At 49.5% G+C, this 14997-nt stretch overlaps 6 protein-coding genes across 7 annotated transcripts; 3 read left to right on the top strand and 3 right to left on the bottom strand.

Annotated features, from left to right (window-relative positions):
- Nucleotides 1-723: 723 nt before the first annotated feature.
- J3458_004126 (uncharacterized protein) lies at nt 724-1116 on the bottom strand (the record flags this gene model as incomplete). Its single annotated transcript, XM_066118022.1, has 1 exon — nt 724-1116. The coding sequence occupies one exon, from the start codon at nt 1114-1116 to the stop codon at nt 724-726; it is 393 nt and encodes a 130-aa protein (XP_065976620.1).
- Nucleotides 1117-1685: 569 nt separating this feature from the next.
- J3458_004125 (uncharacterized protein) lies at nt 1686-2586 on the top strand (the record flags this gene model as incomplete). The annotated part of the gene is made up of 2 exons (XM_066118021.1): nt 1686-2277; nt 2351-2586. The coding sequence occupies 2 exons, from the start codon at nt 1686-1688 to the stop codon at nt 2584-2586; spliced, it is 828 nt and encodes a 275-aa protein (XP_065976619.1).
- Nucleotides 2587-3943: 1357 nt separating this feature from the next.
- On the bottom strand, nt 3944-6038 carry EXO70_1 (exocyst complex component exo70; the record flags this gene model as incomplete). Its single annotated transcript, XM_007817266.2, has 2 exons — nt 5690-6038; nt 3944-5637 (listed from the first exon to the last, which is right to left on the bottom strand). The coding sequence occupies exons 1-2, from the start codon at nt 5901-5903 to the stop codon at nt 3944-3946; spliced, it is 1908 nt and encodes a 635-aa protein (XP_007815457.2). The 5' UTR covers nt 5904-6038.
- Nucleotides 6039-6275: 237 nt separating this feature from the next.
- On the top strand, nt 6276-9042 carry ARG2_1 (Amino-acid acetyltransferase, mitochondrial). The gene is made up of 2 exons (XM_066118020.1): nt 6276-6842; nt 6903-9042. The coding sequence occupies exons 1-2, from the start codon at nt 6606-6608 to the stop codon at nt 8649-8651; spliced, it is 1986 nt and encodes a 661-aa protein (XP_065976618.1). The 5' UTR covers nt 6276-6605; the 3' UTR covers nt 8652-9042.
- A 443-nt stretch (nt 9043-9485) lies between these two features.
- On the top strand, nt 9486-12654 carry MCM3_1 (MCM DNA helicase complex subunit). Of its 2 annotated transcripts, XM_066118018.1 has the most exons (3): nt 9486-9656; nt 9730-12310; nt 12451-12654. In XM_066118018.1, exons 1-3 carry the CDS (start codon nt 9581-9583, stop codon nt 12482-12484), a joined length of 2691 nt encoding a protein of 896 aa, XP_065976616.1. In that variant the 5' UTR covers nt 9486-9580; the 3' UTR covers nt 12485-12654. The 2 variants fall into 2 exon arrangements, with proteins under 2 accessions (XP_065976616.1, XP_065976617.1); XM_066118019.1 differs by having other exon boundaries at nt 9486-12310.
- On the bottom strand, nt 12322-14938 carry J3458_004121 (uncharacterized protein). The gene is made up of 2 exons (XM_066118017.1): nt 13989-14938; nt 12322-13841 (listed from the first exon to the last, which is right to left on the bottom strand). The coding sequence occupies exons 1-2, from the start codon at nt 14113-14115 to the stop codon at nt 12703-12705; spliced, it is 1266 nt and encodes a 421-aa protein (XP_065976615.1). The 5' UTR covers nt 14116-14938; the 3' UTR covers nt 12322-12702.
- Between the last annotated feature and the right edge of the window lie 59 nt (nt 14939-14997).

Genomic DNA, 14997 nt, shown 5'->3' with positions numbered 1-14997 from the left:
TTTAGCTCGTCGACTAGAGAGCTCTCCTGGCAGACTGCTCTTCCCTCAACGCCACCGCCAGATTCGGTCAGGCAATTGATTGTTGCATCTTATAACGTTCTCGCCGAGTTCGAATGGCCACCCGTTACAAGCAGATACCAGGAGCTAATATCTACCATATTGTCCGAATATGCTGCAGCTGATGTATTAGTCCTTCAGGAGGTCACGGACCATTTCCTTCCGTATCTGCCTTCAGCATCAGGGTATATGTGCTAGATACCGATTTGCCACACATGGGCCGCCTGGTCAGCCTGGTCAGCCTGGTCAGCCTGGTCACGGGCCACTACCAAACTTGCTTAGTACTGTGGTGTTGAGCAAGTTAGCTTTCAGTTGGAGTTGCGTACCATTTGCCAGAAAACACAAAGGTGCCGCCGTTGTCGAACTTGCGGTCTCTCACGAAGACCCGCAGATAATTTCCAATCCACGGTCTATATAATACTTGCAGCCTGCCACCTTACTCAAGGGTTGGCAGACGGCGCGGTAGTTGCCAAGAAGAATGAACTGTACAAATTGATACTCCGTACATCATTTATCTACGGAGTTTCCCTGTCACACCCGTGGATTATTGCCGGGGATTTTAACCTAACGACAACGGTTTTTACCATTGATCAGGCACGGAAGAAGGGGCAATTTGTCCTCTCGCGGATACCAATCTCTTTGTGAGATAGATGGCATGTTCGCCAATTACGGCCTGCAAGACGCATGGCTTCTCACAAGGCTGCGCTCCGGGGTTTCACGAGACACGGTCGGAAGCTCGCAATCTCTGGAAGAACTATTCGAAGGCGACCAGGGAGCTACCTTTGGCCCTAAAAGAAACCCCTTGGCGGCAAAGGCAGTGGCAGGAGGTCTCAACAACGGGCCGCACAATATGACAGGATTTTGTTCAACGGTGCCCTTTCTTTGACAGCCTGCGGGTTCAACACATTCGGGTGGCCAGTATGCGATACTGGGGCTGGACAATTCGTAGCCAGCGACCACTGGGGCATCCGGTGTCTCTTCAAGTACTTGGAAAGGAATGAGAATTTTGCCTCCCAAAATGCTAGGAATTTGGTACCGACAAGCTTCGCAAAGCTCCATCGTCCCTAGGCAATATCGGAAGCTTGAAAGACTCTTTGATAAGTCTTGGCTGCTTGCCAACTCAAGCAAACGAGGAGGATCGAAGCAGAGCGTTCCAGCTCGTACAAAGTGTCTTGTGCGAGACTGACAAAAATCATACCAGCCATCAGCTGCGAAATGGCCCTGATATGTCTCCAGAGTCTGATGTGGACTGTTTGTGTGTAGGGAACGTAAGCTCAAAGATATTTTTCGCCCTTGCTATATCAAGACTCAGAAAATCTAGAAGCAGGGTAATCAGCATCCTCCGAATAGTCCGTGCCAAGAGAGGCACTATGCTTGAACTTAGTGTCTTGGCGATAAATTTGATCTTCAGTATTGTGCTGCCGTTCTGGTTGCTGAAAAGTGAGCATAGTTTGCTTGCAGAAACTCCCACTCATAGCCCGGGCACGATCTGCTAACATGTGATAGGTATCCTGATATCATGAACCACCCATCCGCTGAGCCGGCGTTCAACTTACCTACTCAAACATTATCTAAGCTGAAACCAGCGAGGGGATCTCGCCTATTTGAAGAGAACCACCATTCCTGACATGGCAAAATATGGCATTGCTCACCTACTTCTCAAGGCATGGGCCGAGTCCCGAGGGTTATATTCCTCAAAACTTGGTCTTCTTGGGGGTCTTAACATATCTGTGATGCTCGTGCCCATCTGCAAACTACTGGCATATGATGGGCCAAGCGCAGGAACCACCGACATCTTGACCACATTTTTCCATCACTACCGAAATTTTGACTGGAAGACGAACATGGTCTTCGATCCGTTGTTCCACGGTACTGTCAAATACCACCGCACACAGCGAGAATCCATGTGTCTACTGGGCTGGCACACGCCCTCTCGAAATACAGCGCTCAATGCTACAGCTTCTACTATTCACATACTTTCTGCAGAAATAATGCGAGCCAGTGATCTCTTGTCGCAGGAAGGGGTCAACTGGGATACGTTCCTGCGCGGAACGCAATCGCTGTTGCCATTCCCTGAGCTTACAGCTTGTAATGCAGCGGGCTTTTTGGACTCACACAAGTGCTATATCAAGATGAATGCGAGCTATTGGGGCTGCTCTCCTAGCAAAGGCAAGAGGTTTGTTGGCTGGTTAGAATCTCGGTGTCTCATGGTCCTAGTTGGTGAGTTGTTCTGCCTAGGCTGCTGCCAGCTACTCTATCCTCTTCAGATGCTAACTATTCCATCACGGAACAGACATGAGCAGGAAGCTTCCAGATCTCTTGGCTCGCATTTGGCCCGCAAGATTCACTCTGAAGGCCTCACATAGCACTGCTGATATTAGAAATGAAGAGTTCAACTATAGCTATCTGATCGGCTTGTCATGGCAGCATGGCGACACTGAGAACAAAACCAAGGAGGACAATCAACACGCAGAGCAGTCACTCAGTTATATTCTCAGGTGCTTTGAGAATCGCCTACGTTGCGATTAGAAATACTTCGATCCTTGCTCTTGCTGGATAATGACATCTTTGGTTGATGCCCACGGCGTACGGCAGTTCCAGCTAGACCTCCAACCGTGGAAGGACGACAATGCGGGATACGCAGACTCTGGAGAGGATTCGGAACTTGACGATAACGAGTCTGATGATGGTAAAGAAGAGCCGGAGGCTGGAACTACAATATCCCTAGCACCGCCGAGTTCGGACCCCGCATGGCGCAACGTATCACCGTCGGTTCTCAAAGCAGGTGGATCAGGCAAGCTTCGGACTGCAGCAGATGTTATGAATCGCCTACGCTAGGACCCTGCAATGGACGCCAGTAACTATTTGGTTGGCTATGAGGGCAGATTCACGGGAGCTAAGGAGAAGGCCTTGGAACAATGGAAAAGCGAGCAAACCGACGAGGAATTCATCCCTCAGATCGCATTCTATATTCTAAAAGAAAGACGGACGGCTTTCTTATCTGGGAAAGAAGGACGAGGATTGATCACATATTTGGCAGTGGTGTGTAATGTAAGAGGCTGTCTTTAGCTCAGTTGGAGCCAGTAGAGATACTGATATCCGGTGCCAAGTTTAGTGGCATTTGACGAACTGAAGAAGACATCACCTTTGTCAGTCTTTGGGAGGCTGACCAAATGAAACGCCACATGAACCCTTATGATTGTGTAAAACATTCATACAGATACTGATGTTAGGCAGGAAGGGACAGAGCGTTATCAAGGTCCCACCAATGTGTCAAATCGCGTTCCCTTATCGACCAGTTTATACACTTGTGCAGATGTGAGGCTTTAGGGTTTGGGTATCTACTAAGACCAGTCAGCCTATTGTTTGATCGCTTTCTATTTATTGTCCTGCAGTCACGCACAAAGAACACACGCCTTGCTTACCCTGCGTATCAGAGACAGCTCGAAAGTTCTGTCATTGATTGTAAAGTCTTCCCAGCGGATTTGTCCGACGAATAAGCACGACACTATTTTTTGTCCAAGAGATATTATAGGAATTCAAGTCCGCGACTATGCCTGCTACCGAAGGAATAGAACTTGACTTATCCGAGACTCATGCACTTGAGCAGATAACAGTAAATGCTGCAAAACTACAACTACAGAATCGCAACGCGAAATGGGTGAGAGAAGGTACCGCTACAAGAAATACGCAATGTGATTCCAAGATGACCGTTTTCCCTGTCAGCCAAGAGAGTCGCCTTCACCGCCCTTGGGAATCTATTCGTCACCTTGACAAGGGTTGTGCTGTCTGGGCATACAAGCGAGCATGCACACTTTCCCCTTTTCAAGCCGTACAACCAAGAGATGAGAACCAAAATTAATTTCCATATCTCATCAGGCACTTGTCAAGAGGCAAGACTAAGAAAAACGGATGCAATGGATGACTTGTCGTACTTTACATACTTCCCTTTGCCCTTGTCAATATCATGATATCGGTCCCAAAACCTGTCATACAGTGGTTGCAGCTTCTGACGGATATCCTTGCCGAACATGGACCGCACGTCAGGATCCATGTTGTAAGATTTGTGCTTGGCAACCATTTCGTCGAATGCAGCATTAAACTGAGAGAACTTCTCCTTGATTTTGTCCTTATCTTTGCTACTGAGGCTTTTGATAACCGAGGCTGAATCTGCTGCCTGGCCAGACGTGGGTCGCTGGGTGCGATTGGTGTGAATTGTGTCGAAGAGATAGACAGACAAATCTCTGCAAACATCCGTATATGCCGCCGTTGCCTTTTTGCGCCACTGGTCCAGCACTTCGAGCCGTGACTGTAAAAGAGGCCCGAGATCTGAATCTCGTATCATCCGCTCAACTGTTACAACGCTGTTGGCCAGGAACACCCCCGCGACAGATTTACCACGAAGCAAAATTTTTGCTTTCTGGTCTAACGTAGACAAAAGCGTATCGATTGTGTCCAGACAATAATGCCCAAAAATCTCCCTTCCATCCGCACCGATATCAAAGGATGCGAGGCTCGGGATGACATCTGCGGATCGGCCAGCAGACACAGAACTCGACTTCCAGCCCCCATCGCCAATAGAGATCATGATACTAGAGATTGGACGAAGAAACTCCACCATGGCCTGCAGCCGCTGCATCGTATCTGCCACGAGGGGTATGGAAGAGCCATCAGAAGGCAGTGTCTGCAAGCCGCCAGCCTTTCTTTTGGTATCCTCCAACAGCTCGGAAAGCGACGCCTTGGCGGTTTCCCGTACGGGTTTTAGCGCAGCAGCCAGAGAAGCCTTGAGTTCCCCCGTCCTTGTCTCTAAATTCCCTAGAAGGCCCGAGAGAATTTCAGTTATTTCGTATGCCAAATAGCAGTCAGTGCCGAGGTGGCCTTTGATGTGAGCATTGAGTTCTCGGACAGTACGCGCAAGCTCGGACAATGCTGCCTGGCAAGTGCCTTGGAATACCGGTCCCCAGTCTTCGCGCTTGAATATACTACAAATATTGTCATACTCCGATAGGAAAATGGCTTCCATAGCCTGGGCATACGTCCCAATGCCATTGGTTCCCACCCTATATATTGCGCCGGGATTCTTTTTCTTGGCGGTATTCACACTCGCAGCGGCCAGGTTGGCAAGAGATGACGATAAATACGGGCCACGAACCTCGGCATATATCTTCGACGCTGGAGAGTCGTGACCGACAGGCCTCTGGCCGCCAGCCAAGTAGGCATAGATGAGGCCCAGTCGAGCAATCTTGTCTTGGGGTAAAACTGGGAATGGTTTATCTTTTGTAATGTAATGTAGAGGTTCGATGGATCTAGGCGTTTCACCTCGTAGAAGCTTGTCAAAGTAGCTCTCCAGTTGTGAGTTGCCTGACTTTATGAGCCGCGTAAGATCAGTCATTGTGTGCTGGTTCGCTCTTAAGTTGGATGCTTGCATATCTCTGTGCGACTTATTGAGCCTCTTCAACGAGGCAAGGTAACTTGATAACCCGGCCTTATCTGGCCCGGCGCGGATAATCTGCTCTTCGTTGTCTTTACTATCGGCAGGTTGGCGCAGTCGATCGATGGCGGAGAGAACAGAGTCAACATCTGCTTCAACTTAGTGCATGATGCAACAGAATATCAATAAGTCGGACCATACTGTTTCCAAGTAGCTGTAAACGTCTGGTTTCGTTACTAAGCGGACCAGCAACATCGCGGACACTCTGGCCAGATACCTCCAGGCGGCTGAGGCTGGCTTGAATCTTCTTGGTGAGCTGCGTGGTCTTTTCCAGGCGAGAGTTTAGGACATCGACCTCAGCTCTCGCCTCTTCATCGAGTGTGTGATGGGCCATGGTCAAGAGACCCACCGCCATAGTCAGTGTTGATAACGCACAACTGAAGAAAAAGGTAGAACAAGGCCGGAGTAAGAATCGAGAGCTTCTGCGATATACGATGCAAGGGAAGGGGACCGGCCACGCGCGCTAGTTCACTAACGCCGGCCGTGCTTGCTTGTTGGTGCTGGTTGACCAAATTGATCATTAGTGCTAGTTACGTACGGAGTGAAAATGGCGGGAGCTTAACAGTTGACGAGTGACACGATGACGGGTCAGTGTACCCCGCCCCACAGACGCTCTGGTCAAATGTACCTAGGTAGGTACCTGGGGCTCCTCATTCCGCACGTCCCACCAGATCCCTAGCAACCGGCCAACCCTCCTGAAGTCAGCTCAAACACCTTCAAATGTTGAGTCACTTACACTCAGCCACTGCCCACAGTCTACAGCTATTCGTGTACTCCGTTCTCTGTACACCACGTACTGCCCACTCGCTGGTATTATTGGCTTCTCCCAACTATGGGCCATGACGGCGGTGTGAAAAGCTGAGGGAATAAAGAGACCTCGCCGCTTCTGCAAAGAGTGCAACACACCTTAGACGTGACTAGTTGACCTTCTCCGCCCGCCTCTTGCGGACCTCCCCCAAATCCTCCTTAGCAGACCCTGCCAGACAACAACTACCCACGAGACTCTGTGTCCTGCTAGTGCTCTATCTTGCGATGCGAGTAACTCTTTTTTCGCGTCATGACTTGGGGTTGTCTTGGAAACAGCATCTCTACCAGTAGCCGTGGGGTCCCTACGGTACTGAAGATGTATTCATTTAATCAACTCCGCGTCTGGCAGCATCAACGATGCCGATGCGGTGCTGCGACTCTTCTAAGCATGATGCCAAGCACCACTTATAGATGCCGGCAAAGTGACTCTATTCGTCAGCTATCAAGTCCGTCTGCGTCCCGAGCAAAGAAACAAACTCTAGACAGAGTGAGGGCTCCTCCCTTTGTGATAGAGACATCTGGTCCCGTGCTAACAAGTTCGTATCAGGATGTTATTGTCTCCGTGCTCGAGGCTTCAGCAACGCGGCGAGATGCAAAAGGCTACCTTCAGAAATATGCCTCAAAGCAGCCTATTTCTTCAGAACTTTACAGGGCCAGTGCGAAGGACAGTGAGGCGGTCACGGCGAAAGGAGATGGCCTTGAGCCTGTCAATGTTGCTATTGTCAAACTGCGATTACCCCAAGAACTATCATCAGCCGCTCTCTATGGCATTGCAAGAACTTTGTCACAACTTCGAGTGCTTGGCTTGCTGGCTCTTGTGGTTGTGGACTGTGGCATTGCAGCTGATCGCAAAACATTTGACGACGAAGCTTTACGGCTTTGTGAGGCGATTGACTCGTTTGGCAGTCCAGGTGCTAAATTAGCCGACCATGTGTTTTTGAGACGACAAACAAACGACAACCCATCCGTAGTGACTAAATTCTGCTGTGGGATGCGTGTTGAGGACCTGGGTTTGCTTAATCGAGCGCTACAACGCGGCATGATTGTTGTGGTTCCATCTTTAAGTAGACAAGATGAGATATCTTCACCGACACCTGCAGAGGCGAACGAAACAACGATTGCTTTAGCCAAATTTCTAACGGGGCTACAGCTAGATGGTATGAACGGCGAGTCAATAGACGAAGCAACAGAGTATTTACGGCCAAAAAGGATTGCGTCTGTTGAGCGAATAATTCTCCTGGACCCTGTCGGTGGAACTCCCATGGCTCTCCGGCCCGACGTTTCACATAGGTTCATAAACCTTGAGCAAGAGTATGGAGACTTGATTGGTAGTCTGAAGACCGGCGAACGCACAACGCGCATTGCGAATGTTCAAAGTCACATCGCAAATTTGAGCCTGGCAAAAGACGCTCTTTCATTGCTACCGCCGACTTCATCAGCCCTTATTACTTCGCCTCATGCGGCTGCCAATACTAGGGCCGGTATCACATTAAAACTGCCCATCCGCGCGCTGGGGCACCCACCTTTTGGTTTTGATAATATGGTCACAACCCGAAACCAAAAGAACCCATTACTGCACAACTTGCTGACAGACCGTCCCGCTTTCTCTCCGTCGCTTCCTCTACAGCGAATTCAAGATGAGACGCGTAGATATCTACAAAATACGGAATCAGGGTCTGCAACATTGGTCAAGCGGGGAATGCCAGTAACAGTATATCCGGACCCAAAGGTTCATCAATGGCAACCCCCAAACCCCGGGTTGCCTCGTCTCCGCCTCACGGACAACTGCATAGACCTCCCTAGACTTTTTCACCTGATCGAAGACTCCTTTAACCGAAAACTTGACGCACAACACTACTTGAAACGCGTGAATGAGAACCTGGCCGGCATTATCATTGCGGGCGAGTATGAGGGCTGCGCCATTCTGACTTGGGAATACCCCGAGACTCTTGACGAGCAAACTGCGTATGATTCTGGTCGATTTGTCCCATACTTGGACAAGTTTGCGGTTTTGAAAAACCGGCAAGGTAGCAGTGGAGTTGCTGACATTGTCTTCAATTCCATGGTGCAGGATTGCTTTCCGAGTGGTGTTTGTTGGAGAAGTCGAAAAAATAACCCTGTCAATAAATGGTATTTTGAACGGTCTACAGGGACATGTAAGCTTTCGGATTCGCACTGGACAATGTTCTGGACGACAATTGGCCTTGGAAACCGGCACCCAGCCCTGCAGGACTACGAGTCTGTATGTCGAGGAGTTCGGCCATCTTGGGCCGAAAATACGCATAGCCCGGATTGATAGAAGGTTGTCTTCACGAAACAGAAGGATAGCATGATTGGCATTGAATGTTGCCTGCTTAAATAATAAAGTGTCCCAGTCAACGGCACAACAACTTGCTTCTCGCTCTGATATCCTGCAATGCGAATAATCCTTGAAATTGACTCCACAGCTAGATACCATGCCTCCCCATGAGTACCAGTTGACCTGTAATGGATATCTGCTACGAGAGTGTGCAGCGGGAGGTTGTGGAGGGTATTCTTCAAAATCGACTCAATTCACCGTATCACGATCGCTTGATGTCGTGTTGGTACCATCCGGCGAGTATACAGAGTAATATAACAAGGTGTACTCAACTGAGTCTCGTGTTTCGTCTGATCCTCCACCAAAGAATCCAATCCAAACTATGATTGCCACGATGTTAGTGCCACAGCTTCATCCCACCTGTTAGCCAACGGCAAGACCTGGAGGTACGCACGTTCTCATATTAGTCACGTGCTAAATGTCACCTACCAGTACCTACCTATACGCGCGCGGCCCCTAGTTCTAGTAGCAGTACAGCTATAAATAAGACAGGTCCTAAATTATCACAAGCTGCTAAAAGTCTGCAAAATATAAAAATTCTAATAGTATCCTAATAAGCTGTCTTGTCATACCTAGTAGATAACGAGGTTGGTGATAGTCACTAAACACCCCTATGCGCCTCCTAGTAGTTAGTAGGACCTAGTACTAAGTACCCAGGGTAGGTTAGTTTGGCAAGCACCCATTTATTTGGGTTAGTGTCGTCCTAACACGCGACCACTTAACGCCCTTGGCGCGCGTCACGCGTCGACGTCTGTCCCACTTCCTGTCAGCCTCATCTATGTACACCTCTCTATTCCAGTGTTTCAAATGACCCCTAAACTCATATATCGACGTCCTATATTTGTTACTGGAACTGGTAACATTTCATGATGGACTCCTTTATGCTCGACGACGAAGGTGTTCGCGATCGCATTCGCCAGGCGGAGGACTTTCTAGATCCCAGTATGTCCTGATTTGACAGTCCTGCCCTAATTCCAGAAGCCTTCTTCTACGCCGCTGACCTGATGCCGCCCAGGTGATCCTCATGCACGGAGCTACAGATCGGACATCATTTTGATGCTCCAGAAGAACCAGCGTCGCCTAACTGTGAACCTCGATCATGTTCGCGACCACAACAACAAGCTTGCTCAAAGCATACTCGATCAACCTTTCGACTACCTCTTGGCCTTCAACTATGCCCTGAAGAAGATCGTAGAGACCATACCTCAAGCGCGCCCAGACCAGTCCGCTAGAGATACAGTGTACTACTGCGCCTGGGCTGGGAGCTTTGGTCTCAACTCGTGCAATCCCCGAACCCTCTCCTCGCAGCATCTTAATCACATGGTATCCCTGGAAGGCATTGTCACTAGGTGCTCCTTAATCCGGCCAAAGGTTGTCCGCAGTGTCCACTACAACGAGAAAGCGCGCAAATTTCATTTTAGGGAGTACCAGGATCAAACAATGACGAACGGAGTGACTACCTCAAGTGTATACCCTCGAGAGGATGATGAAGGCAACCCGCTCGTAACTGAGTACGGTTTTTGCACGTACCGGGACCATCAGACAATTTCCGTTCAGGAGATGCCAGAGCGTGCCCCGGCTGGACAGCTGCCCCGTGGAGTTGATGTCATTCTAGATGACGATTTAGTCGATCGAGTTAAGCCAGGTGACCGGGTTCAAATTGTTGGCATCTTTCGCACTCTAGGCAATCGAAATACCAACCACAATAGTGCGCTTTTCAAGACAATGATTCTTGCCAACAACGTTGTGCTCTTGTCCTCCAAATCAGGTGGCGGCATTGCGACAGCCGCCATAACGGACACTGACATTCGAAACATCAATAAGGTGGCTAAGAAGAGAAATCTCTTGGAACTCCTCTCTCAGTCTCTCGCTCCAAGTATATATGGACATGACCATATAAAAAAAGCAATCCTTCTCATGCTTTTGGGTGGCATGGAAAAGAATCTTGAAAACGGCACCCATCTTCGAGGTGACATCAACATTCTTATGATAGGCGACCCTTCAACAGCCAAATCTCAACTACTGCGGTTTGTCCTTAATACTGCCCCGCTCGCAATTGCTACTACTGGCCGAGGGTCTTCTGGCGTCGGTCTCACTGCAGCCGTCACAACAGACAAGGAAACAGGGGAACGAAGACTCGAAGCCGGCGCGATGGTCATGGCTGACCGCGGCGTTGTTTGTATTGACGAATTTGACAAGATGTCTGATGTTGATCGAGTCGCCATTCATGAGGTCATGGAACAGCAAACGGTGACTATTGCGAAGGCAGGAATTCACACTTCACTAAACGCTCGTTGCTCGGTTGTCGCTGCTGCAAATCCCATATTCGGTCAGTATGATCCCCATAAGGATCCACACAAGAATATAGCACTCCCTGACTCGTTGTTATCGCGATTTGATCTTCTTTTTGTGGTAACAGATGACATTGAGGATACAAGAGACCGTCAAGTGTCGGAACATGTGCTACGGATGCATAGGTATCGACAAGCAGGCACTGAGGAAGGAGCTCCCGTTCGGGAGCAAACGTCACAAAACCTGGGAGTCTCGGCCGATGGCCAGGCAGGACCGCAGCAGCCGACAGAGGTGTATGAAAAATATGACGCCATGCTTCACGCTGGAGTGACCCGCACGTCTGGTCGCGGTTCAGCCAAAAAGCCGGAAATCCTGAGCATCTCGTTCATGAAGAAGTATATACAATATGCGAAGACTCGAATCAAGCCTATCTTAACGCAGGACGCTTCAGACCGTATAACGGAAATATACGTTGGTCTACGAAACGACGAGATGGAGGGAAACCAGAGGAGAACAAGTCCGCTGACAGTTCGAACTCTGGAAACAATTATCCGCCTTGCCACTGCCCATGCTAAAGCCCGATTGTCAAGCAGGGTCGAAGACCAAGATGCTGCGGCTGCGGATGCTATTCTCAGATTCGCCCTCTTCAAAGAGGTTGTCGTAGATGAATCGAGGAAGAAAAGGAGACGGACGCAAGCTGTTGAATTTGCATCTTCAAGTGAAGACAGCTCCGATGATGGGGATGAGAGCGAGGGTGAAGCAGCCAACTCTAGGGGAGCTCGCGCAACAAGGAGCGCAACAAGGGCTATACATCCAACAACTCGATCCAGGACAGAAGTTTCCAGAGCTGTTGATGGTGATGGTCACAGATCTGTGTCAAATAATGGTAAGGCCGCAGTCGCAGACAGTCTATCAACACAGCACACAACTCCGCGCCGCTCTGGACGCAATGGTGGGTCAGCGCTTGATACATCCCAGTCACAGACATCATTTGCATCGTCGGCGTCGGCGTCGGCATTGCTGTCACGGACGCAGGAAGACAGTCAGATTGAGCAAGATCTCGCCACTGAGGCTGCAGGGCTAGCGATCGATGATGCCGCACCAATCGATGCCCGCCGTGTGGCAGTTTTCAGAACGGCGCTGGGTCAGCTTCTGAATTCCGATTTGTTCGAGGACGATTCTGCGGCTCTGGATGCTGTTGTTTCCGCTGTAAATCGTAAGGTTTCGAACGGCGATGGTGGTGCGTTTGAACGGGCTGAAGCCGTAAAAGCTCTCAAGAAATTGGAGGAGGCGAATCATATCATGTTTGTGGTCCCATTTCTAGAATTTGTGTTCTTTCACCAAACACCTTCTTTGGGCGACAGCCGTGGCTCTCTTGCCTTGCAGATTTCTGGACATTGTACGTCATATATTTTGATCTGGACTAACGAATTCTTTCGCTTAGGTTTGCGGATGGTGAACTGGTTTACAAGATTTAAATTTCAGGATATGGTGGGAACATGGAAGATTGGCACGCTGGTTCACGTGGGCGTCAGGGTGTTTCACCCTTGGCTGGATCTTGCAATAAGAGGTTTACAAAACGGGCAGCCTTAGACAAGAATGCTAGCTAGTACACACTGGGTCACCATTTTTCTGGTGTAATAAGCATGTAGTCCCCAAGTGAGGAGTCGGTACATCTATTTTCTGTACGAATATTTTAGAGTCGTCGGTGGAATTCCCGGAGTCGTTGCTGTACCTCCTCCCCGTTCCATGTCTCTACACCATCATCATTCCTAACTAGTGATGGCATACCAACCTGCTCAATTGCGAAACTCGCGCTGACTGAACCCCAGGCCACTGCGTTTTCCAGCTTTTCTCCGCGAGCCAGAGCCACTGATAATCCCCCAAGGAAGGCATTGCCGCCTCCCGTGGGGTCAACAACCTTGCGGCCATCTTGGTGGTAGGCGGGAATCCATCTTTCCAATCCTGGGTCAACTTCAATCTCTTCACGTGCGATAAATCCATCGTCATCTTGCAAGAGTCCAGCAAACAATGCTTCCATGTCTGTGTCGGGCTGCAATGCACCGTGTATCAGTGCCTTTTGTGATTTAAAGGTCTTGCCAGGCCCTGATCTCCGCTTTCTGCCACCATTTTTGGCGATGTAGCAGCCTTTGTCTCCGGCTCGGACAACAAGGGCATATGACTGCAGCGGCATACTGGCTAGTAACTGTTCACAGGCACGTTCCACGCTTAGCGTCGACACTTCACCAGTCTCGGGGTCAAGTCCGTCATCACCCATAAAGCCTGCCAACTCAGCATGGTTGGGGCTACATATATCTACAAGACGTAGTGTATTTGTGCAGTTGAGTAGTTCGTCTGGCGTACAGAGATCAGGGACAGGTTCCCAGACAAATATGGGTTTGGTGTACGAGTCTTCCGGCGCGGCAAGCGCTTTGCGACATGACATGATGTCGGTTATGAGCTCCTGGCAGCGAGTTGGGGAGCAAATCAGATGAAATGACTTGGAAAATAAAAGATTGGGTGTGAGATCTTTCGAAGTAATGCGCTTCTTGGGTGTGGTATACTTAAAGGCTCGCCTGTCCGCTGGGCCGACATAGCCATTCCATCCTCTGGTTGTGAGACGGTCGTAATCCTCGCGTATGACTGCACCAGTGTCCCAGTTATCAATCAATGTTGAGAGTTTGTTGGGAAAGTCAGAGCCTTTGTCTACAACCCAGCCAACAGAGCGGGACAACGGCGGAGGGGAAAACAGACGTGCTCCCAGCGCTGAGTATGTACCTGCTCCGCCAAGTACATCACGGACGGGGGGAGTTGGGGGTTGAAAATCTATGTCGTCTGGTCCAGCTGGTCAGTTGCTGCATTACATTTTGCGTCCAGTTTCGGTGTCTGCTGCTTGATTCACAAGTCATATAGCTCGACATTGCAACGCGAAGCTTTCGTGATAGCGTTCACGACATGGTCAGGAAGCTTTGTGTGACTCACCGATTATGAACATTCCAAGAGTGACAAAGTCTATTTGAGTTATGGTGTTGTTTTCATCGGTCTTTTGCGGGCAGCAGTAGGTATCTTCATCTCGGGTTGCCATCTCTCCGCGCCACGCTCTATACATGAACTTTGAAGTAATCAGCCCTTTCCCTCGACCAGCTCACACGCAGGAGACGTCTGCTCTGTGTGGTCTGTCTGTTGGATGAAGATATGGTACGTCGCTGCTTCGCACCGTTTCGTTCCTGCGGCCTGGCGAGGAACAAGTTGCACCTGTGCTTGCTGCCAATGAATTTGTCCTCGAGCCTTCGCCTCACACCGCCCGTTGTTCACACGGCTCTCCTGGGCGGCAGGGGAATGCACGTGTATTGGTGTGCGCTGCGAGGGCTTGGTATAAGTCTGGCGTCTATACACAACTGTCCTTGTTATCGCGCCGAGACTCCACTCGCTCAGTGTTATTATTGCTTTCTTCTTTTTTGTCGCTTCCTTTTCTTTCTTTCTCTTTTTTTTTTTTTTCGCCCGGCAAATGTCTGGTAAGCCCAAGACTGTGGGGACAAGGAAACAGGTCCCCTATGAGTGGTATTTTAGGGTAGTGCCACCCTGTCAATTAATACGATGAGACTGTTTACCACAGATGGTGGGAAAAACGACCTAGGTAGCCAACCACCTTTTTTGTATGATAAACGATGCAAGTGAACAGGCTCAGGTGAGGAACTGCTTAAAAGTTGGAGGCAGAGACGGTGGCTGCCTGAACCGTATTTGATGTCTACCCGCCATTCATGTACGTTGCTAAAGCCCACACTACTGTGCTTGATCCTGTGCGTGCATTTTGTTCCCCCATATAAAATGAACGGTAGAGCTGGACTCCATCGAATGTGCTCATGATGGAATAGAATATTCACCAAACCCATCGGAAACAATGAACTTCTGCTATACAACGGGCTTCTGAAAGGCCAATGAGGTTAGTCACATACCTGGGTACGCTGGTCTTCAACTTAGGCACCTAATG

Source organism: Metarhizium acridum (assembly GCF_019434415.1).
Source record: "Metarhizium acridum strain ARSEF 324 chromosome Unknown scaffold_29, whole genome shotgun sequence".
NCBI lineage: Eukaryota > Fungi > Ascomycota > Sordariomycetes > Hypocreales > Clavicipitaceae > Metarhizium > Metarhizium acridum.
The sequence above is the reverse complement of the archived record's forward strand: the minus strand, read 5'-3'. Positions and strand labels throughout refer to the sequence as shown.